The 24,681-nt window shown below is 42.5% G+C and overlaps 1 protein-coding gene across 1 annotated transcript in view; it reads left to right on the forward strand.

Moving 5' to 3' along the window:
- The window catches only part of LOC137277191 (protocadherin Fat 4-like), a 63,048-nt gene that overhangs the window by 9,463 nt on the left and 28,904 nt on the right, over positions 1-24,681 (forward strand). Inside the window, exons 9-17 of the mRNA XM_067808867.1 lie at positions 695-936; positions 3,057-3,237; positions 4,891-5,055; positions 11,010-11,147; positions 12,117-12,251; positions 19,479-19,652; positions 20,070-20,254; positions 20,625-20,804; positions 22,354-22,531. Of these exons, the coding sequence (XP_067664968.1) occupies positions 695-936; positions 3,057-3,237; positions 4,891-5,055; positions 11,010-11,147; positions 12,117-12,251; positions 19,479-19,652; positions 20,070-20,254; positions 20,625-20,804; positions 22,354-22,531 (1,578 nt within the window). The remainder of the gene's footprint in view (positions 1-694; positions 937-3,056; positions 3,238-4,890; positions 5,056-11,009; positions 11,148-12,116; positions 12,252-19,478; positions 19,653-20,069; positions 20,255-20,624; positions 20,805-22,353; positions 22,532-24,681) is intronic.

A 24,681-nucleotide genomic window follows, 5' to 3' on the forward strand; every position in this document is an offset into this window, starting at 1 on the left:
ACTCTTCATAAATAACGAAGAGCACTTTTTCATACAAATGGAAACGAATGGTGATGGTGAGTATGATAAACAGTTTTCCGTGGATGCCAATGATAGGTTCTTGAAACAGTTGTACCTGACGGTTGTAACTTGAGGCACCATGGGTTTGTCTGTTACATCTCACCAGATGTATAAACAATGTTACCAAAAGGCCCAAATCCGTTTTGTCTAAACACCATGATGCTACTCGACACGGACGATGTTCTTCTATCGTTAAAAAGGAGTCATGAGTGATCCGACAAGCGTCCGCCTTGTCACATGCTTGAATACACATTATAAAATATTCGCAGGGTGTTTGACCAGTCTCATGTCACCATACTGCTCTTCCATTAATATAATTTACAGAGAGCAGAGGGGGACAAGGAAGGGATGTTGGGGGTGCAAGTATCAACGTATTGTTTTCTGATGCTAACTGTATTTTTATCTTTTTTAATACCAATACGTACAATGTTCCCGTGGAAGTGTATCATTATTCCTTACAAAGCGTTGTGTTGGATTGAACGGTGACGTTTATAGTTTAGTTGAATTTAGATTTCACTATTTAATATTTTCTAAAATGATACATTTGGTCGTGACTTTATATAATGAAACTACTTGGAAGGTTTTATCAATGTTTCTTCCATCGTTGTTCCTCCATTCTTCTCCGTGTTGCCAGGGACGTCTATCGGCAAGGTAAGTGCTACTGACAAGGACATCACAAAGACGACGAACGGCATGGTGGAGTACAAACTAAACATGTCAGATCCGGTGGGGGTTGTAAAGGTGCTACCTGATGGGGACGTCTTAATCAACACCGACATCTCCGGCATGTACGGCAACTCGGTGTCCGGGGAGATCGTGGCGACAGATAAAGGGGCTGGATCCAGACAAAGCACCGCGACTTTCTTGTTTAAATGGGTAAGTTATTTGTTGGTATGACAACTCAAATGAATCGATACATGTGCTTGTCATACGTCGACAGGACATCGATGCATATACACTTTATACGTCAACTGGACATCGATACATACTTGTTATACGTCAACTGGACATCGGTACATACATGTTATACGTCAACTGGACATCGATACATACATGTTATACGTCAACTGGACATCGATACATACATGTTATACGTCAACTGGACATCGATACATACATGTTATACGTCAACTGGACATCGATACATACATGTTATACGTCAAGTGGACATCGATACATACATGTTATACGTCAAGTGGACATTGATACATACATGTTATACGTCAAGTGGACATCGATACATACTTGTTATACGTCAAGTGGACATCGATACATACATGTTATACGTCAAGTGGACATCGATACATACATGTTATACGTCAAGTGGACATCGATACATACATGTTATACGTCAAGTGGACATCGATACATACATGTTATACGTCAAGTGGACATCGATACATACATGTTATACGTCAAGTGGACACATGGGTCCAGAGTAGGGTAAGTGAGAAGACACACGTGCCCAGCCCAAAGACAGGATGGAAGACACAAGTGCCCAGTACCAAGGCGGGATGGAAGACACATGGGTCCAGAGTAGGGTAAGTGAGAAGACACACGTGCCCAGCCCAAAGGCGGGATGGAAGACACATGGGTCCAGAGTAGGGTAAGTGAGAAGACACACGTGCCCAGCCCAAAGACAGGATGGAAGACACGTGCCCAGTACCAAGGCGGGATGGAAGATACATGGGTCCAGAGTAGGGTAAGTGAGCAGACACACCTGCCCAGCCCAAAGGCGGGATGGAAGACACATGGGTCCAGAGTAGGGTAAGTGAGCAGACACACCTGCCCAGCCCAAAGGCAGGATGGAAGACACACAGGTCCAGTGCCAAGGCGGGATGGAAGACACACGTGCCCAGTACCAAGGCGGGATGGAAGACACACAGGTCCAGTGCCAAGGCAGGATGGAAGACACACGTGCCCAGTACCAAGGCGTCATGGAAGACACACGTGCCCAGTACCAAGGCGTCATGGAAGACACACGTGCCCAGTACCACGGCGTCATGGAAGACACACGTGCCCAGTACCAAGGCAGGATGGAAGACACACGTGCCCAGTACCAAGGCAGGATGGAAGACACACGTGCCCAGTACCAAGGCGTCATGGAAGACACACGTGCCCAGTACCAAGGCGTCATGGAAGACACACGTGCCCAGTACCACGGCGTCATGGAAGACACACGTGCCCAGTACCAAAGCGTCATGGAAGACACACAGGTCCAGTACCACGGCAGGATGGAAGACACACGTGCACAGTACCAAGGCGTCATGGAAGACACACGTGCCCAGTACCACGGCGTCATGGAAGACACACGTGCCCAGTACCAAGGCGTCATGGAAGACACACAGGTCCAGTACCACGGCAGGATGGAAGACACACGTGCCCAGTACCAAGGCGTCATGGAAGACACACGTGTCCAGTACCAAGGCAGGATGGAAGACACACGTGCCCAGTACCAAGGCGTCATGGAAGACACACGTGCCCAGTACCAAGGCGTCATGGAAGACACACGTGCCCAGTACCAAGGCAGGATGAAAGACATGTGGGTCCAGTAGCATAGCAGGATGGAAGACACACGGATTCAGTGCCAAGGTGGGATTAAAGAATCGTGTTCAGTGCCAAAGAAGGTTGGAGACACACGGATTCAGTGCCAAGGTGGGATTAAAGAATCGTGTTCAGTGCCAAAGAAGGTTGGAGACACACGGGCTCAGTGCCAGGGCGGATTGGAGGATACAGGTCCAGTACCAAAGCGTAATGGAAGACACATAGGCACACTAACAAGGCTTGTTGAAGACACACGAGTCCAGTGGCAAGGATAGCAGATACAGGTCCAGTCGAATCATTATGCATACAATCAAGAAATATTAATGACAAAGATACAGAACACTGTGTGCCTATTGATACCGATATATGAAAATGTCCTTACATACTAGCACGTAAAGAATTAAACCAAAATCTATTTCTGCTGTTATGTAGAACTTAAAGTGTTATTTCAGAACGAGGCTCCCGATATCACCAATCTCCCGACATCGGGTAGCATATCGGAAGACACAACCGTGGAGTTGCTTATCTTGGAACTCGTCACCACTGACCCGGAAGGAGACGCGGTCATGTGTCGTACTGGCACAATCAGTCAGGCCGGAGCGCCATTCACAGTGAAGCTGGTCTCCCCTGGCAGTAAGTTGACATAACAAGCAGTGTGATGACACATATGGAGCAGATTAGTTTCTGGAAAACAACATCTTGTTTAATACATAGAGCGTCGTTTCAGTGAAGACTCAGATGTGAGGACTCGTTGTCAGATTAAGAGTGATTACAACAACTTGGTGATAAATACATAGAATATTATGGTTAACAACAGACTTTACCAACAGCATGTAATTGGTAACACAATGCCGACTAAACATTATACATGTACATAGAGTGTCATCAGGTATTAGCCTCTTTTTGTGCTTTGTGGAATTAGCATACAGCTCTCCAGTTTGACCAGGCTAACTGTGACTGGAAACACGTTGGTGTGAGATACATTAGGGTATACACTCCATCCCTGTGCATGCCTTGAACAGATGTCCGCTACCATGGTGTGTGATACCTGGGACATGTAGAGGATCACTAGGGCAAACAAGCAAGTAGTGTTGTCGTGAAACAGACAGTTCTAATGATATCATGATGATGATCTGCGTTTTATTGGTAGAAATGAAACATTTCACGACCGCGTGGTTAATGACTTCGAATGTGAATACCCAATGCCATTTGAAACGTGATACATTTGGGACAACAATTTTTCAGTAAAGAACAGTGCTTCTAGTGCCTTTGTTGGGTTGAGTTCCACCCTCAGAGCCAGGCACCCAATAGCTTCAGAGCCGTGCCAAAAGTACTTCGACGCACAATTTGTGACCTAGACTATCAGTCCAACTTATGTTTTTGTGGCAACTGCTGCGGCTGAGTGGGTTAGATGGTTGATCTTGTGTGCTTGCCAGTTGATGCCTGGCACTTAGAGTATGGGCTAGGATGGGACTCAACTCAACAAAAGTACTTGAATCTGTTCTTTACTGAGAAGTTGTAATCCCAGCTATCTTACCTCACACATGAATGTCGTTTTCCGACTGGGGAAACGCTCTTTTATCGATTTTTCAATGTACCCCACTTACATGCGAGGTACATTGCAATGTACCCCTGGCAACCTATTCAGTACTTAGTGGTACTACTTCCTTATCTCGAATAACAATGGATCACGCATGATGCACGGAAAGTACTGATGTCTTTGCAAATGCAAATCGACGTAGGGGAGATAACTCTAAGTTTGTTTTTGTTGTGACGTGTGTAAAATCAAGCGATGTACATCATTATGTACTGGGACATATAGTTGAAATCAAGGATCTATATAGAGGATACTGAACGACCTTCAGTGTAATACCATTTTTTAAACGAGTTAATGATTTGGTATCAAACGAGTTTAATGAAAATGGTATTTCACGGAAGCGAGTTTAGTATTCTGTTTATTACTCGCCAACATAAACTGACAGAAACTGCGGCGAAATTGCCTACAGTGTGAGGACACTCAGCTTTCAAGTCAAGCAAGGTCTAGTAAAATCGAGACATCAACTTTAGCATTGTGACGTCACAACGTTGAACCATTTTGACGTCATACGTCAAGCGGTATTACACTAGTGTAATATTGAAGTGAAAATATTACACTGCAGTATCTTCAACGGGCGAGTAATAAATCATTATATACTTCAACATATAGATGTGACTAAGGATGTATATCATTCTATACTCTAACATATATCCTCAGATTCAGAGTATACGCGGATATTCATTTTGCAGAATATGGCATTTACTATACCCAGTCCGTGCAACTAAATTCACTTCCGGTAAAGACTATTCAAATTGGAGTTATTTGCGAGGATGGAAAAGGCGGCTCTGTTGTGAAGAACTACGACCTGCAGCTACAACCTAACGAAAGGCCACAAGCTACGTGCTCACCAACCGGTAAGTAAGGGAACAACAGACAGACATTGAGAATAGTTGCACAGATCGACGGTAGTGTTGCTGTTGTCGGTAGAGACAGAGATTGAGAGGAGTGAGGATGTTGTATGGAGATACAGAGATCGAGAGCGGTGATGATATTGTATGGAGATACAGAGATCGAGAGGGGTGATGTTGTTGTATGGAGATACAGAGATCGAGAGGAGTGATGATGCTGTATGGAGAAACAGAGATCGAGAGGGGTGATGATGTTGTATGGAGATACAGAGATCGAGAGGGGTGATGATGTTGCATGGAGATACAGAGATCGAGAGGAGTGATGATGTTGTATGGAGATACAGAGATCGAGAGGAGTGATGATGCTGTATGGAGATACAGAGATCGAGAGGGGTGATGATGCTGTATGGAGATACAGAGATCGAGAGGGGTGATGATGTTGCATGTAGTGACAGAGATCGAGAGGGGTGATGATGCTGTATGGAGATACAGAGATCGAGAGGAGTGATGATGTTGTATGGAGATACAGAGATCGAGAGGAGTGATGATGCTGTATGGAGATACAGAGATCGAGAGGGGTGATGATGCTGTATGGAGATACAGAGATCGAGAGGGGTGATGATGTTGCATGTAGTGACAGAGATCGAGAGGGGTGATGATGCTGTATGGAGATACAGAGATCGAGAGGAGTGATGATGCTGTATGGAGATACAGAGATCGAGAGGAGTGATGATGTTGTATGGAGATACAGAGATCGAGAGGGGTGATGATGCTGTATGGAGATACAGAGATGGAGAGGGGTGATGTTGTTGTATGGAGATACAGAGATCGAGAGGAGTGATGATGCTGTATGGAGATACAGAGATCGAGAGGAGTGATGATGTTGCATGTAGTGACAGAGATCGAGAGCGGTGATGATGTTGTATGGAGATACAGAGATCGAGAGGAGTGATGATGCTGTATGGAGATACAGAGATCGAGAGGGGTGATGATGTTGCATGTAGTGACAGAGATCGAGAGCGGTGATGATGTTGTATGGAGATACAGAGATCGAGAGGGGTGATGATATTGTATGGAGATGCAGAGATCGAGAGGAGTGATGATGCTGTATGGAGATACAGAGATCGAGAGGGGTGATGATGCTGTATGGAGATACAGAGATCGAGAGGAGTGATGATGCTGTATGGAGATACAGAGATCGAGAGGGGTGATGTTGTATGGAGAGACAGAAATCTAGAGGAGTGATGATGTTGCATGTAGTGACAGAGATCGAGAGGGGTGATGATGCTGTATGGAGATACAGAGATCGAGAGGAGTGATGATGCTGTATGGAGATACAGAGATCGAGAGGAGTGATGATGTTGTATGGAGATACAGAGATCGAGAGGGGTGATGATGCTGTATGGAGATACAGAGATCGAGAGGGGTGATGTTGTTGTATGGAGATACAGAGATCGAGAGGAGTGATGATGCTGTATGGAGATACAGAGATCGAGAGGAGTGATGATGTTGTATGGAGATACAGAGATCGAAAGGGGTGATGATGTTGTATGGAGATACAGAGATCGAGAGGAGTGATGATGTTGTATGGAGATACAGAGATCGAGAGGAGTGATGATGTTGCATGTAGTGACAGAGATCGAGAGGGGTGATGATGTTGTATGGAGATACAGAGATCGAGAGGGGTGATGTTGTTGTATGGAGAGACAGAGATCGAGAGGGGTGATGATGCTGTATGGAGATACAGAGATCGAGAGGGGTGATGATGTTGCATGTAGTGACAGAGATCGAGAGGGGTGATGTTGTTGTATGGAGAGACAGAGATTGAGAGGGGTGATGATGTTGCATGTAGTGACAGAGATCGAGAGGGGTGATGATGCTGTATGGAGATACAGAGATCGAGAAGAGTGATGATGTTGTATGGAGATACAGAGATCGAGAGGAGTGATGATGCTGTATGGAGATACAGAGATCGAGAGGAGTGATGATGTTGCATGTAGTGACAGAGATCGAGAGCGGGGATGATGTTGTATGGAGATAAAGAGATCCAGAGGGGTGATGATGCTGTGTGGAGATACAGAGATCGAGAGGAGTGATGATGTTGCATGTAGTGACAGAGATCGAGAGCGGTGATGATGTTGTATGGAGATACAGAGATCGAGAGGAGCGATGATGCTGTATGGAGATACAGAGATCGAGAGGAGTGATGATGTTGCATGTAGTGACAGAGATCGAGAGCGGTGATGATGTTGTATTGAGATACAGAGATCGAGAGGGGTGATGATGCTGTATGGAGATACAGAGATCGAGAGGAGTGATGATGTTGTATGGAGATACAGAGATCGAGAGGAGTGATGATGCTGTATGGAGATACAGAGATCGAGAGGGGTGATGATGCTGTATGGAGATACAGAGATCAAGAGGAGTGATGATGTTGTATGGAGATACAGAGATCGAGAGGAGTGATGATGCTGTATGGAGATACAGAGATCGAGAGGAGTGATGATGTTGCATGTAGTGACAGAGATCGAGAGCGGTGATGATGTTGTATGGAGATACAGAGATCGAGAGGGGTGATGATGCTGTATGGAGATACAGAGATCGAGAGGAGTGATGATGTTGCATGTAGTGACAGAGATCGAGAGCGGTGATGATGTTGTATGGAGATACAGAGATCGAGAGGGGTGATGATGTTATATGGAGATACAGAGATCGAGAGGAGTGATGATGTTGCATGTAGTGACAGAGTTCGAGAGCGGTGATGATGTTGTATGGAGATACAGAGATCGAGAGGAGTGATGATGCTGTATGGAGATACAGAGATCGAGAGGAGTGATGATGTTGCATGTAGTGACAGAGATCGAGAGCGGTAATGATGTTGTATGGAGATACAGAGATCGAGAGGAGTGATGATGCTGTATGGAGATACAGAGATCGAGAGGGGTGATGATGTTGCATGTAGTGACAGAGATCGAGAGCGGTGATGATGTTGTATGGAGATACAGAGATCGAGAGGGGTGATGATGTTGTATGGAGATACAGAGATCGAGAGGGGTGATGATGTTGTATGGAGATACAGAGATCGAGAGGAGTGATGATGTTGTATGGAGATACAGAGATCGAGAGGAGTGATGATGCTGTGTGGAGATACAGAGATCGAAAGGGGTGATGATGCTGTATGGAGATACAGAGATCGAGAGGAGTGATGATGCTGTATGGAGAGACAGAGATCGAGAGGGGTGATGATGCTGTATGGAGATACAGAGATCGAGAGGAGTGATGATGTTGTATGGAGATACAGAGATCGAGAGGAGTGATGATGCTGTATGGAGATACAGAGATCGAGAGGAGTGATGATGCTGTATGGAGATACAGAGATCAAGAGGAGTGATGATGTTGTATGGAGATACAGAGATCGAGAGGAGTGATGATGCTGTATGGAGATACAGAGATCGAGAGGAGTGATGATGTTGCATGTAGTGACAGAGATCGAGAGTGGTGATGATGTTGTATGGAGATACAGAGATCGAGAGGGGTGATGATGCTGTATGGAGATACAGAGATCGAGAGGAGTGATGATGTTGCATGTAGTGACAGAGATCGAGAGCGGTGATGATGTTGTATGGAGATACAGAGATCGAGAGGGGTGATGATGTTATATGGAGATACAGAGATCGAGAGGAGTGATGATGTTGCATGTAGTGACAGAGTTCGAGAGCGGTGATGATGTTGTATGGAGATACAGAGATCGAGAGGAGTGATGATGCTGTATGGAGATACAGAGATCGAGAGGAGTGATGATGTTGCATGTAGTGACAGAGATCGAGAGCGGTAATGATGTTGTATGGAGATACAGAGATCGAGAGGAGTGATGATGCTGTATGGAGATACAGAGATCGAGAGGGGTGATGATGTTGCATGTAGTGACAGAGATCGAGAGCGGTGATGATGTTGTATGGAGATACAGAGATCGAGAGGGGTGATGATGTTGTATGGAGATACAGAGATCGAGAGGGGTGATGATGTTGTATGGAGATACAGAGATCGAGAGGAGTGATGATGTTGTATGGAGATACAGAGATCGAGAGGAGTGATGATGCTGTGTGGAGATACAGAGATCGAAAGGGGTGATGATGCTGTATGGAGATACAGAGATCGAGAGGAGTGATGATGCTGTATGGAGAGACAGAGATCGAGAGGGGTGATGATGCTGTATGGAGATACAGAGATCGAGAGGAGTGATGATGTTGTATGGAGATACAGAGATCGAGAGGAGTGATGATGCTGTATGGAGATACAGAGATCGAGAGGAGTGATGATGCTGTATGGAGATACAGAGATCAAGAGGAGTGATGATGTTGTATGGAGATACAGAGATCGAGAGGAGTGATGATGCTGTATGGAGATACAGAGATCGAGAGGAGTGATGATGTTGCATGTAGTGACAGAGATCGAGAGTGGTGATGATGTTGTATGGAGATACAGAGATCGAGAGGGGTGATGATGCTGTATGGAGATACAGAGATCGAGAGGAGTGATGATGTTGCATGTAGTGACAGAGATCGAGAGCGGTGATGATGTTGTATGGAGATACAGAGATCGAGAGGGGTGATGATGTTATATGGAGATACAGAGATCGAGAGGAGTGATGATGTTGCATGTAGTGACAGAGTTCGAGAGCGGTGATGATGTTGTATGGAGATACAGAGATCGAGAGGAGTGATGATGCTGTATGGAGATACAGAGATCGAGAGGAGTGATGATGTTGCATGTAGTGACAGAGATCGAGAGCGGTAATGATGTTGTATGGAGATACAGAGATCGAGAGGAGTGATGATGCTGTATGGAGATACAGAGATCGAGAGGGGTGATGATGTTGCATGTAGTGACAGAGATCGAGAGCGGTGATGATGTTGTATGGAGATACAGAGATCGAGAGGGGTGATGATATTGTATGGAGATACAGAGATCGAGAGCGGTGATGATGTTGTATGGAGATACAGAGATCGAGAGGAGTGATGATGTTGTATGGAGATACAGAGATCGAGAGGAGTGATGATGCTGTGTGGAGATACAGAGATCGAAAGGGGTGATGATGCTGTATGGAGATACAGAGATCGAGAGGAGTGATGATGCTGTATGGAGAGACAGAGATCGAGAGGGGTGATGTTGTATGGAGAGACAGAAATCGAGAGGAGTGATGATGCTGTATGGAGAGACAGAGATCGAGAGGAGTAATGATGCTGTATGGAGATACAGAGATCGAGAGGGGTGATGATGTTGCATGTAGTGACAGAGATCGAGAGCGGTGATGATGTTGTATGGAGATACAGAGATCGAGAGGAGTGATGATGTTGCATGTAGTGACAGAGATCGAGAGGAGTGATGATGCTGTATGGAGATACAGAGATCGAGAGGGGTGATGATGTTGCATGTAGTGACAGAGATCGAGAGCGGTGATGATGTTGTATGGAGATACAGAGATCGAGAGGGGTGATGTTGTATGGAGAGACAGAAATCGAGAGGAGTGATGATGCTGTATGGAGAGACAGAGATCGAGAGGAGTAATGATTGTTGTATTGAGAGACAGAAATCGAGAGGAGTGATGATGTTGTATGGAGAGACAGAAATGGAGAGGAGTGATGATGTATGGAGATACAGAGATCGAGAGGAGTGATGATGTTGTATGGAGATACAGAGATCGAGAGGAGTGTTGATGCTGTATGGAGAGACAGAGGTCGAGAGGAGTGATGATGTTGCATGTAGTGACAGAGATTGAGAGGAGTGATGATGTTGTATGGAGATACAGAGATCGAGAGGAGTGATGACGCTGAATGTAGTGACAGAGGGTGAGGGTAGTTGAAAGGATTATATGTCGAGACAGTTGCGTTGATCAGGTTCCATGTTCTGGTGGTCAAATATGATATAAAAAGGAACACGTGGGCATGTTTTTTTTTCAGCAACAACGCAAGTTAGCGCCAAAGCCATCAAAACTAACGACGTCGTCTACGCCATTCCCGTCACAGACAAGGAAAACAATCCGATATCGGTGGTGACATTTTGTACTCCGGATTTGGGACTGTTCGTTTATGACTCTGGTAAGTGAATACGTTAGGTTAGGTCTGTCAACCGCGAGTCGCTGTACACAGAGTTTCCACCAGTCATTATGTTTTACTTTGTATGCTAGGCGACTATGCTTGTCGTAAGAGGCGACTAACGGGATCGAGTGGTCAGGCTCGCTGACTTGGTTGACACATGTCATCGGTTCCCAATTGCGCAGATCGATGCTCATGATGTTGATCACTGGATTGTCTGGTCCAGACTCAATTATTTACAGACCGCCGCCATATAGCTGGAATATTGCTGAGTGCGGCGTAAAACTAAACTCACTCACTCACTCACTTTGTATGCTTGCAGACACTGTATCGTTACAGGATGTCCACCAGTCATTATGCTGTGTTGGGCATGGTGGGCGAGCTGGCTAAGGCGCCAGGCTAGTGATCCAGCGAGGTTTCGGTTTCGGGATCGAGCCCACCTGTGACCGGGTGTAAAAACCTTGGAGTCAACTTTGTGTGCAGACTCTTTCAGTGTTGTCACAACCCCTAGTGTACAGTACGCAACCCTGTGCACTTAAAAGAACCCACGAATCCGTTGGTATATTACCAGATGGTGGCCACATGAACACGTGCATACACCTAGTTGAAGGTACAGCAACGTGCAGTAAACTTGGACAAAGTGCTGTGACTATGTGTCCCAGTACCTCGTTAGGATGAGAGAGCCACAATAAACTCGGTGCGCCTAGTGGCAGCAAGAGTTGTATACTCCTCAGGGAGTTGAGATTGAAATACGACGTGCTGTTGAGATTGACATCCGGTGATCAAGGGAAAAATACCAGCGCCTTGAGCATGCACTAGTGCGTGGATATGTGCGCTATGTAAATATCCAATGTATCTATCTATCTATCTATCTATCTATCTACCTATCTATCTACATTGTATGCTTGCAGACACTGTATCGTTACAGGGTTTCCACCAGTCATTATGCTGTTTTACTGTGTATGCTTGCAGACACTGTATCGCTGAAGGCGACAACATCGTTCCATGGTGTGACTCAGTCCAGCATCACCTGCACCTTGCGTATTAGTGATGGTAAACATCCGCCCATGGATGACGTAACCTGTTTTGTCACTATCACCATTACAGGTAAATAGACCCATCCGGATCACAAGTAGGCATGACCGAGTGGATCAGTAGTGGGTCACTAGTAGATATAGGCGGCACATGGGTCAGAGGCTGTAAACTCAAGTGGACCGCTAGGAGACACGGCAATGGTGAATTCCACAAGACATGTCCCGTTACTAACGGTCTACATTCAAACTGTTTCGAGGGTTCCGTAACTAACGGTCTACATTCAAACTGTTTCGTAGGGTTCCGTAACTAACGGTCTACATTCAAACTGTTTATGTCACATTACTAACGGTCTGCATTGAAACTGTGTCTTTTGCGGCATTTAGAAGTTGGTATGTGCAATGAAACGTCCATTATGAGTTAATTAATTGGTCCCACGTGCTTGTAAACGACGAGAGGCGGCAGAAATTCGGACACACAAACTGGCCATAGATCGAAAAAGATTTCTACCTGCGAAGCACTTGGGACCAATTAATTAACTCTAATGGACGTGTGAAACACCCATTTATTCATTCTGAGAAGTAATTAACCATTATTGTGTAATTAGTTATTACTGTGTATTAATGTTCAAGTTTTAAATATAGTATAAATTTATCATAGCTTTCAAATCTAGTATTAATGTTCAAGTTTTAAATATAGTATCAATTTATCATAGCTTTCAAATCTAGTATTAATGTTCAAGTTTCATAGTATAAATTTATCATAACTTTTTCTTAAAAAGTTATAACTACACTTATGTTGTACCCGTCCCTGTGTTTGTGATGTCACATGCATTGTGACGACATGGCACAGTTATGACATCGTAGGGTCGACGTCATAGCATAACTGTTAGGTCACCAGGGGCCCGTTTCGCAAAGCCCTCTTACCGGTCCGACCTCGTAAAGCAGGTCGTAGACCACCTCATACTTTTAAAACCCCTTTTCACGAAGACCTCGTACATTTACACTGTGTCGTAAACAGCCCAAAATTTAGGACCCCGACTGACCCGTGCTTTAACCCCCTGGATGCCACAGGGACATATATGTCCTTCCTCTACATACCTCAATTGGAAGTCCAATAAAATTCTAAATATACCTCGCATATATAAATACTTCACAGTTTTGGATTCTGTGGCAAATTCCCAGTTTCTTGATACCATCCACTATTATCCCAGACCAAGGTATAGTGCTTAAAAGCCTTTCAAAATAGGCTTCATCGTAAATGTCGCCATTTTTCAAACTGTACAAAATCGAGATTCACAGCGTTATTTGCAGTATGTTTTCAAATGTGAAAATCGGATAATTAGTGGGAGTAATGAATTTCAAAAATAGCATATTAATGATCACTGATATCAAGTTTTCATGTAACCAGGAATGATAATTCTGAAACGTTACCGATGTACCCAAAATCGGTTGGGATGCTTTCGAAAATACACTTACACGAACGCCGAAGTGCGCTTTCCGCCATATTGGATCGTGTTTACAAAATCACGTTTCGAGAAGGCCGGTATTGAGAAGCCTATTACATCATGTATACTTCATAGTTAGCTGCGACAAATGCATCATTGAACTCCCTAAGCATCTTAGAATCAAATTACAAATGGTCTTTGTCACCAATACCAACTGTCCAGACAAAACGAAACGAAATGTACTTTGTATGAAAACGAACGCTGTGCTCGAAAGACAGCGCTCGACTGAAATGTAAACAAAGAAAAATTCCAATTTTACACTGCCTAGCATTTTCGGAAATTTTCCAACATCCAGCCCTCTAATCATTGCTTACAATGGCTCAATACGCTTAGTATATTCAGGGGGAGAGTATCGTGGCAAAAAATAGCAAATTGAAAATAGATACAATGAAATAATTTGGTAATTCATAAGAAACTGTCAAACTTTTAGTGCAGCGTGACGCCATGACTGACGCAAAATCACGCAGAACGACAACGGTACTTATCGGCATTTCTGGCTCCTTCCGTCATTTACAATGTAAACGATAAGAACATATAACAATACACAGATTGTCAGAATAATTCTGATTACTTACATCTCACATTTATATACAAAATATCCCTGAATCAAGCAAAAAGTCCTCGCAAAATCCTGTGTACCCTTCTCAGCGAAGCCGCCATTTTGAAAGAAATCGGTCATCGGTAGTGATGTCACACGTCAACATTGTTGCACATATTAGGCAATTTCTTTGACGTGAAGGTCGGTTGCAAGAGTAAACACAATGCCCATACCAGTCCGATTGCACTTTTAGTATTGTGATGTATATTTTGGGCATCGTTCAGATATTTTTTCATGAAATTGATTTCAGTATCTACATGTATCCATGTTCAACACCATATCATGTGTGGATATAAGGTATCCGTTTTTATTCTTTGAAAGCTTTTGATTGTTTGAATAATATTTACATAGGAAATTGACTCAGTAAGTGTATTATACCACATTTTAAGCCTCTACACAAGTGTTGGAAGATCACACGTAGCCATTACTGCAACATGTGCTTTAGTTCCCGTCATGTGCAATATTCAATACGTTGGTACAAATATTGCAGTTTCATATGAACAGGTTCATAAACAGCGATTTAATTCCAACTTATAAGTAAAACGGATAATATTAATGAAAATGATTTGTACATTTTATCAAATGTAGGAGCACACATACTACTATTTAAAGGAATTGTCTTGTTCATTGTATTGGATTGTGTCGTTTTTATAGACAAAACAATTATGAATATTAATTGACCAGGTGCGAGTTTGTCAAAACGTTTCATGATTCATTATCATTGTTTTTCGATAATAAAGTCAATTCAAATGCGATTTAATTATATCTGATGGCACAATGTCTAACTCAAACAATATTTATACGGAAATTGTTAAAAATATATAAATCAGGTCAAGTCTTAATTTGGACAAGCCTTACGTCCATTTTCTACTACTTCTTTACTGAAAAAGCGATCTCTTTGTACCTTTCATTGCCTACTTATGAAGGGAATTGATTTCATAATCATGAGAAGAAAAGTCTATTTCCTAAATGAATACTCAATGAATATTCAGGTGTTGTGAAATTTTCATTTACGCTAAATTGTTGCTAGGCAGGTGTACGTGTTGCTCACAATAAGATTTGTAGTAAAACCGTGTAATTGTTGATATATTCAGGACACTATTTCAGTGGTAAAACCATTCATTTCATATTTTGGCTAAAAAGTGTTGAATTCTGACACAGAAGCCGAGATCTTTTACACATTGAGTGGAAATTAGGTTAGATATATACTAATCAGCAAACAGAGTAGTCTTTTTCCGAGGTCACAAAATGCACAAAACATGCCGTGACGTCAACTAAAATGTCGCATTATTTTCAGTTATTTCATTACGATTGAAAATGTGGCTGTTACTACGTTGATAATGATGGAATATTAATAAAAACACATGAAAAAATATCTGAACGATGCCCAAAATATACATCACAATACTAAAAGTGCAATCGGACTGGTATGGGCATTGTGTTTACTCTTGCAACCGACTTTCACGTCAAAGAAATTGCCTAATATGTGCAACAATGTTGATGTGTGACATCACTACCGATGACCGATTTCTTTCAAAATGGCGGCTTCGCTGAGAAGGGTACACAGGATTTTGCGAGGACTTTTTGCTTGATTCAGGGATATTTTGTATATAAATGTGAGATGTAAGTAATCAGAATTATTCTGACAATCTGTGTATTGTTATATGTTCTTATCGTTTACATTGTAAATGACGGAAGGAGTCAGAAATGCCGATAAGTACCGTTGTCGTTCTGCGTGATTTTGCGTCAGTCATGGCGTCACGCTGCACTAAAAGTTTGACAGTTTCTTGTGAATTACCAAATTATTTCATTGTATCTATTTTCAATTTGCTTTTTCTTGCTACAATACCCTTCCTCTGAATATACTAAGCGTATTGAGCCATTGTAAGCAATGATTAGAGGGCTGGATGTTGGAAAATTTCCGAAAATGCTAGGCAGTGTAAAATTGGAATTTTTCTTTGTTTTCATTTCAGTCGAGCGCTGTCTTTCGAGCACAGCGTTCGTTTTCATACAAAGTACATTTCGTTTCGTTTTGTCTGGACAGTTGGTATTGGTGACAAAGACCATTTGTAATTTGATTCTAAGATGCTTGGGGAATTCAATGATGCATTTGTCGCAGCTAACTATGAAGTATACATGATGTAATAGGCGTCTCAATACCGTCCTTCTCGAAACGTGATTTTGTAAACACGATCCAATATGGCGGAAAGCGCACTTCGGCGTTCGTGTAAGTGTATTTACGAAAACATCCCAACCGATTCTGGGTACATCGGTAACGTTTCAGAATTATCATTCCTGGTTACATGAAAACTTGATATCAGTGATCATTAATATGCTATTTTTGAAATTCATTACTCCCACTAATTATCCGATTTTCACATTTGAAAACATACTGCAAATTACGCTGTGAATCTCGATTTTGTACAGTTTGAAAAATGGCGACATTTACGATGAAGCCTATTTTGAAAGGCGATTTTAAGCACTTTACCTTGGTCTGGGATAATAGTGGATGGTATCAAGAAACTGGGAATTATACGCAGAATTCAAAACTGTGAAGTATTTATATATGCATGGTATATTTAGAATGTTATTGGACTTCCAAGTGAGGTATGTAGAGGAAGGACATATATGTCCCTGTGGCATCCAGGGGGTTAAGAGGTCGGAAACACTACTAGTACAAAGATAGCGTCAACGACTATGGTACTGCAAGTGATTAAAACACGCTAACTAATAAGACATTGGAAATTTTGAGACAGGTCGTACGTGCTCGACACTATGGATGATATTGGCGTGTTGTTTTCTCTCTATGCAGAACGTTAGAGAGCCACCATTTTTTACACAATACGAAATCATGATTCACAGCATTATTTGGTGTACAGTATGCATGATTTCAAATGCGAAAATCGGATACTTACTATTATTTAATTTACAAAATAACATACTAACGATCACTGATGTCAGTTTTCCATGTAATTACCAATGATAAATCTGAAACGCAGCCGATGAACCTAGAATCGGTTGGGATGTTTGAAACTATACTCACAAGTGTGCTTTCCGCCATATTGGATAGTGTTTACAAAATCTCGTTTCGCGAAGGCCGTGTTTTAGACGCCTATTACATCAGGAATATTCCATAGTCAGCTGCGACAAATGCATCACTGTATTACCGATAAACATTAACATGATATTACATCTGGACTTTGCCACCGATACCAACAGTCTAGAAAAAAATAAAACCAAACATACTGGGGATGAAAACAAAGACTGTGCTAGTTTGAAACGTAAACAAACAAAAATTCCGATTTTACAGTCTGTAGCACTTTACAAAAAAGTCCGACATCCGACCGGCTCTTCGTTTCTTTGAATGGCTCTTTACCTGTATGCATGGAAAGAGTATCATAGCAGGAAAGAGGAAATTAAAACCAGTTGCAATTCAAAGATTTGATACTTTGATAAGTAATTGTCAAAATTTCCGTGTAGCGTGACGCCATAACAGAAGCCAAATCACGCAGAACAGCGGAAATTATCAGCATTTCTGACGTCTTCTGCTGCTTACAGTGAAAACGATGAAAGCATATAACAATACACAGACAGTCAGAGTCATTCTGATTACTTACATATCATGTTTATGCTGAAACGATCCATGAATCGAGGGAAGACTCCTCGCAAAAATCCTGTGTACCCTTGTCAGCGAACTCGCCATTTTGTAAGAAATCGGTCATCGGTAGTGATGTCATACGTCAACATTGTTGTACATATTAGGCCATTTCTTTGAGGTGAGCGTCGTATGGACAAGAGTAAACAAAAAAGTTTCCGATAACACTTTCAGTACCAAGATGTATATTTTGCGAATGGTCCTGATATTTTTTTCATGAAACCAATTTCAGTATCTGCCTTGTTCAATGTCACATCAAACGTGGATATAGGGTATACGTTTTCATTCTCTGACACATCAAAGAAATGGCAATAAGATGTACAACAATGTTGACAATTGAGTCATTCAAGGCAACAATGTTGTCGTATGACATCACACCCGATGACCGATTTCTTACAAACTGGCGGCTTTGCTGACAAGGTTGCACAGGGTTTTGCGAGGAGTCTTCCCTCGATACACCTGTGAAGTATCAAATCTCTGCATTGTATCTATTTTTAATTTCCCCTTTCCTGCTTTGATACTCTTCCCATGCATACAGGTATTGAGTCATTCAAGGCAATGAATAGCCGGTTGGATTTTTTTTATAAGAGCTACACACTGTAAAATCGGAATTTTTGTTTGTTTATATTTCAAATTAGCACAGTCTTTGTTTTCACATCCGGTATGTTTCGTTTTATTTTTTTCTAGACTGTTGGTATCGGTGGCAAAGACCAGATGTAATATCATGTTAATGTGTATCGGTAATACAGTGATGCATTTGTCGCAGCTGACTATGGAATATTCGTGATGTAATAGGCGTCTCAATACCGGCCTTCGCGAAACGAGATAAACACTGTCTAAGGCGGAAAGCGCACTTAGGCTTTCGTAGGAGTATATTTTCGAATGCATCCCAACCGATTCTAGGTTCAACGGCTGCGTTTCAGATTTGTCATTGGTAATATAATGAAAAACTAATATCAGTGATCGTTAGCATGTTATTTTTAAAAATCAAATAATCATAGTACGTATCCGATTTTCACATTTGACATCATACTGCACTCCAAATAATGCTGTGAATCATGATTTCGTATTGTGTCAAAAGTGGTGTGACCTTATTAGTTAGCGTCCTTTAATCACTTGCAGTACATAACCGTTGACGCCATCTTTGTACTGAGTAGAGTTTACGACCTCCTAAAGCATTTACGACAGGTCAGTCGGGGTCCTAAATTTAGTGTAAATGTACGAGATCTTTGTGAAACGGGGTAAAAAATGTACTAGGTGGCCAACGACCTGCTTTACGAGGTCGGACAGGTAAGAGGGCTTTGTGAAACGGGCCGCTGAGGAAGGGGTCTGGAAAAGACCTTGAAACGTTGTGTTTGAAGAATTGAAAAGAAGTTTAATCCATAACATATCTTGGTCATACATTCAACCTGTTTCGAGGGTCCCGTTATGTCCCGATGTCTAATGATAGATGCATGTCAGGGAGGAAAGGTTTAGAAACGTTTGTCCCTGGAGTGGAAAGCACATGACTGTATATCCCCCTGTATTTCAATGTACCCACAGACCAGAACCAAGCCCCGGTAATAAACAACGACAAGGAACTGGTGAAACACAGCGAGCTGACAAAGCCAGGCGTCGAACTCTTTAAGTTCGACATCACCGACGACGACACAGTCGACATTTCGTACGAAGTGGACCCTGTGGCATTCACTTCCTACTTCAACGTCAACGCCTCTAGTTAGTCCATGTCTTGGAAAGTTTGATCATGTACACTATGTAAAATTATTTCATATGTCTTTTTTTAGTATTAATCGGATATTTTGGGTCTTAGAACTGCGTTCCATTCACTATAGTCTCTTGTCAGAATCATCTGTAGGAAGCATTTACGGGACTGCTGGTTCCTTTCACCATAACATTACAAAGGATTGATGCACCGTAAATACATGTAGATTATTACCCGTACCCTATATTACATAGATATTCAATGCATTGTGTGATCTTCATACCACTAAGGTATTGTCAGAGATGCCTATACTTAACCCTATAAAGACATCTACTGGATTATGTGTATTGACAGAATTGTCATTTCCTTACAGGATCAAGGCTTCTCAGGGTTATGTGAACCTAACACCTAAAACTGATTTTTCTCCGCAGCGGGATCAGTAACGTTACTGAAGTATCTTGATTTTGAGACACTGCCAAAAATATACACCATCACCATCGTCGCTGATGACAGTGTCCTAAAAGCAACAGGGACTGTAACAGTGGAGGTCACAAACGACAATGACTCCCCGGTTTTCGAGAAAAATATGTACATAGTGTCTCTCAATGAAGGGGAAGTAAGTCAATGGCACAAAACAGACCTGTGCCAATGTTTTACTATAGATAACGCGATGATTTCAAACGTAACACAGTTCTTTTTAGAATGGTGAAAACATTATTTACTCTGATTTACAGCCCTTGAAACAGAGCGTCGTTTTTATGTTCATGAATTTTACTGTAAATGGCCAAGGAAATAACTGCAAGAATATTTATATGATGCTTTTGAAAATTTAAAACAACCCATGTTAATGATATCACCTTAGTATGTAATATGTGTATGAGTATTCAGTTGCACAACCGTGGCTGTTTTTTGAGAAATAAACTTGCCTGACTGGCTGGCTGACCTGGATTTTAGGTGCGCGTGTGTTTGTGACCTGTTTGTTTTAGGCCCTGGCATCCAGCGTGGACTTGGGTCTGAAGGTGATGGACACCGACGTTGGGGACACGCACTCCTTCCGCGTCCTCGCTCCACATAGCAGCACGTTCACCATAGACGGAACTACACTGAAGAATCTGGTGCCAATTGACCTGGACGCAGCGGGTTCCCAAACAACGTACGATATTGTGGTAGGTTCAGGATACACTTAGCTGCAATTATGACCATTCTGGTTGGTTATGTTTCCTAACTACAAGTTAGTACCTTCCATTCACCACGTGTTTCCTTACTACAAGTCAGTAACCACCAGTCATCATCTGTTTCCTTACTACAAGCCACTACCAGTACCTTCCACTCACCACGTGTTTCCTTACTACAAGCCAATACCTTCCATTCACCACCTGTTTCCTTACTACAAGTCAGCATCTTCCATTCACCACCTGTCTCCTTTCTAGAGGTCAGTATCTTCCACTCACCATCTGTTTCCTTACTACAAGCCAGTACTTTCCACTCACCACGTTTTTCCTTACTACAAGCCAGTATCTTCCACTCACCACGTGTTTAATTACTGCAAGTCAATGCCTTCCATTCACCACCTGTTTCCTTACTACAAGTCAGCATCTTCCGTTCACCACCTGTCTCATTTCTAGAAGTCAGTACAAGCCAGTTTCTTGTAGTCACCACCTGTTTCCTTACTACAAGCCAGTACTTTCCACTCACCACGTTTTTCCTTACTACAAGCCAATACTTTCCACTCACCACGTGTTTCCTTACTACAAACCAATACCTTCCATTCACCACCTGTTTCCTTACTACAGGTCAGCATCTTCCATTCACCACCTGTTTCCTTTCTAGAAGTCAGTATCTTCCACTCACCACGTGTTTCCTTACTACAAGCCAATACCTTCCATTCACCACCTGTTTCCTTACTACAAGTCAGCATCTTCCATTCACCACCTGTCTCCTTTCTAGAAGTCAGTACAAGCCATTTTCTTGTAGTCACCACCTGTTTCCTTACTACAAGCCAGTACCTTCCACTCACCACCTGTTTCCTTACTACAAGCCAGTACCTTCCACTCACCACGTGTTTCCTTACTACAAGCCAATACCTTCCATTCACCACTTGTTTCCTTACTACAGGCCTATACCTTCCATTCACCACGTGTTTCCTTACTACAAGCCAATACCTTCCATTCACCACCTGTTTCCTTACTACAAGTCAGCATCTTCCATTCACCACCTGTCTCCTTTCTAGAAGTCAGTACAAGCCATTTTCTTGTAGTCACCACCTGTTTCCTTACTACAAGCCAGCATCTTCCATTCACCACCTGTCTCCTTTCTAGAAGTCAGTATCTTCCACTCACCACGTGTTTTCTTACTACAAGCCAGTAACTTCCACTCACCACGTGTTTGCTTACTACAGGCCTATACCTTCCATTCACCACCTGTTTCCTTACTACAACCCAGTACTTTCCACTCATCACGTTTTTCCTTACTACAAGCCAATACCTTCCATTCACCACCTGTTTCCTTACTAGAAGTCAACATCTTCCATTCACCACCTGTCTCCTTTCTAGAAGTCAGTATCTTCCACTCACCACGTGTTTTCTTACTACAAGACAGTAACTTCCACTCACCACGTGTTTAGTTACTGCAAGTCAATACCTCCTGTCACCACCCGTTTACTTACTACATGCCATGACCTGTCTGCCATTACATAACTTGGTATCTGCTTTGTAGGTTGAGGCCGATGATAACAAAGGTGGTGTTGCTACAACAAACGTTAGCATCATTCTCCAGCCAATCAACGACAACACCCCCTACTTTGAAGCCAATTCTTTCAGCAACTGCGTCATTGGAGTGTCGTTACCAACTTCGACTGAAATATGCTCAGGCACGGCTAAAGACGACGACGCAGGTGCGTTATGCACAGTAGGTCCGCGCACGGACACATACATTCATCAGTTGCAATGGTGTGGATTTTAGCCACACCGAAGGTGGAAAACGCCATTCAGTATGTGACTATATCTAGACAGAAGTAAGAGAAAGCATGATTGTCAGGGCATAGCATATAACATTACACGCATGCAAATGCACGGAGCATTTGTTTTCAGATTTCGTACTACATGAGAATTGGCGAGAAAAGAAACATACATTTTCATATGCATGACAACTTCTTGATGATTGCATAGAACGGCTTTTCGAAGTAGAAATATACGTAATATGTTTTGACAAATGCAGATTAACATTAACAGTACCATGTAATTGAAACTTAGCTGATACATAGTTGGCAGAGGCAACGGTTCATGGCAGGGAAGGCAAACATCGTGACGCTTCTCCGTTCATTGAGCGTAGCAATGTTGTGGCTGATGAACACGTTTTATCTCTCGCTTGTATAAATTGATAAGTAAATAACTCATCATCATGACGCATGTTTATATTTATGTACATTTGTTAATTCTGTATATTCTTTGCTGTTGTACCACCGATGGTGGTTAATGAGAGAAAAGAAGTTGAAGTTAAAGTATAAAGTTCTAAAGAAGGGAAGATTATAATTGTTTTGAAAAGAATGCTCTCTTCTCCCGGTATTTGTTATGCTTGCCGGCCCCATACCTTTAGCTTTGGCGGTAATCCCCTCATTAGCTCTCCCGGGAAAACCGCAATATACATTTTAGCCTTCGCGGGATATCTGAAAAATAAATTTAAGTCTTACCAATACGACACCGAGGCAGCTGGGAACTAACAACAGCCAATAAACTAGGGGGGTTAAGAATAAGAACAAACTGGTATGTTGTTTTGAAAGAGTCTATGGTTTGATTAATTTGCCAGTGGCCGATGGTATGTAGTTTCCTTGGTCCCTGTTGATCAAAGGTTTGTGGCGGCGGATTTCGATGGCCTTCAAAGGTATCTTCCCAAAACGCAGACCTCCCAAAACACAGACGCTTAAAAATTTACATTTGTTATGGTTGGCTGTAGATCAGCAGATCTGATGATTAGTCAGTCTCTCCTCCAACAAAGTCCCCAGTAACAACATGTAAGTTCTTTCGACAGTATGACCACAAACAGTTACTGGTTTAATCAGGTTTGAAAATAAGAAACCGTCATATGCACCAAGGGCTGTGAATTAGGGCAGTGATAAAAGCGTTCATGTTCAGGTAGTTTATTAAGACTCCGCAACACATTCACCCACTAGTTACACTTGCAAGTTTGAAATATTTACAGTACGTTGAAGTATATCTATCACAAACGATATGTATAATACCTTTGTCGAGAATGGAGGTGTAATTGGAGAATATCAAGGGCGGGTTAGAAAACATCATATAGCAGCTGAGAACATACTCATTCTTCAATCTATTGTTCAAAAGCATATCACTCGATGAAACGGCAGAGTCATCTCAGCTTTCATGGCTTTCAATAAAATGTTTGTCATGGTTAAACAAAATAATTACTTTACCCTCCTTTAAGAAATGGTCTGCATGGAGAAATATTTCGTTTTCTGCAACATTTGAATGAAAGCGTGAACCAAAATATCAGTTTACCATGACGTGTTTTATATAATCGGCTTACACAATAAATAAAGAATTTACAACAACCAAATTTTACACAGGGTTAGGCTCATGTGTCCTCTACTACAAACAGCCATTTAGCATTGTGACAAATCAGTTCTTGGTGTGACCACCACGAGCATCGATCACGGCGATTCTGATGATTTGCACTGATACTCAACGAAGTCCAGGAACATTGCTGGCTGTGTATGTTGCACTGATTGTCCGGTTGTGCAGATGCAACACCCGGATGGAGCGGTCCTGCGCCGGAGTTGTGAACTTTGTGGAGTCTGTAGCGCTGCCACAGACGATAGATGGCACTCTTCCTCATGTTGAAGTGCCTGGCTACTGATATCTGACTGTCTCCAGCTTCCAGACGTCCAGTGGCTCTGTTTCTACACTCTTCATTCAGTCTTGGCATCTTAGAGTAATTCGCATAGGGACTGTCACATTTTTATACCCATTGGTATGAAGCTTTAGTACCCGTATTTAAACGTGCAACACGCTTACAGCTTTTTCTCCA

The sequence above is a fragment of the Haliotis asinina genome, chromosome 3 (assembly GCF_037392515.1).
Source record: "Haliotis asinina isolate JCU_RB_2024 chromosome 3, JCU_Hal_asi_v2, whole genome shotgun sequence".
Lineage (NCBI taxonomy): Eukaryota > Metazoa > Mollusca > Gastropoda > Lepetellida > Haliotidae > Haliotis > Haliotis asinina.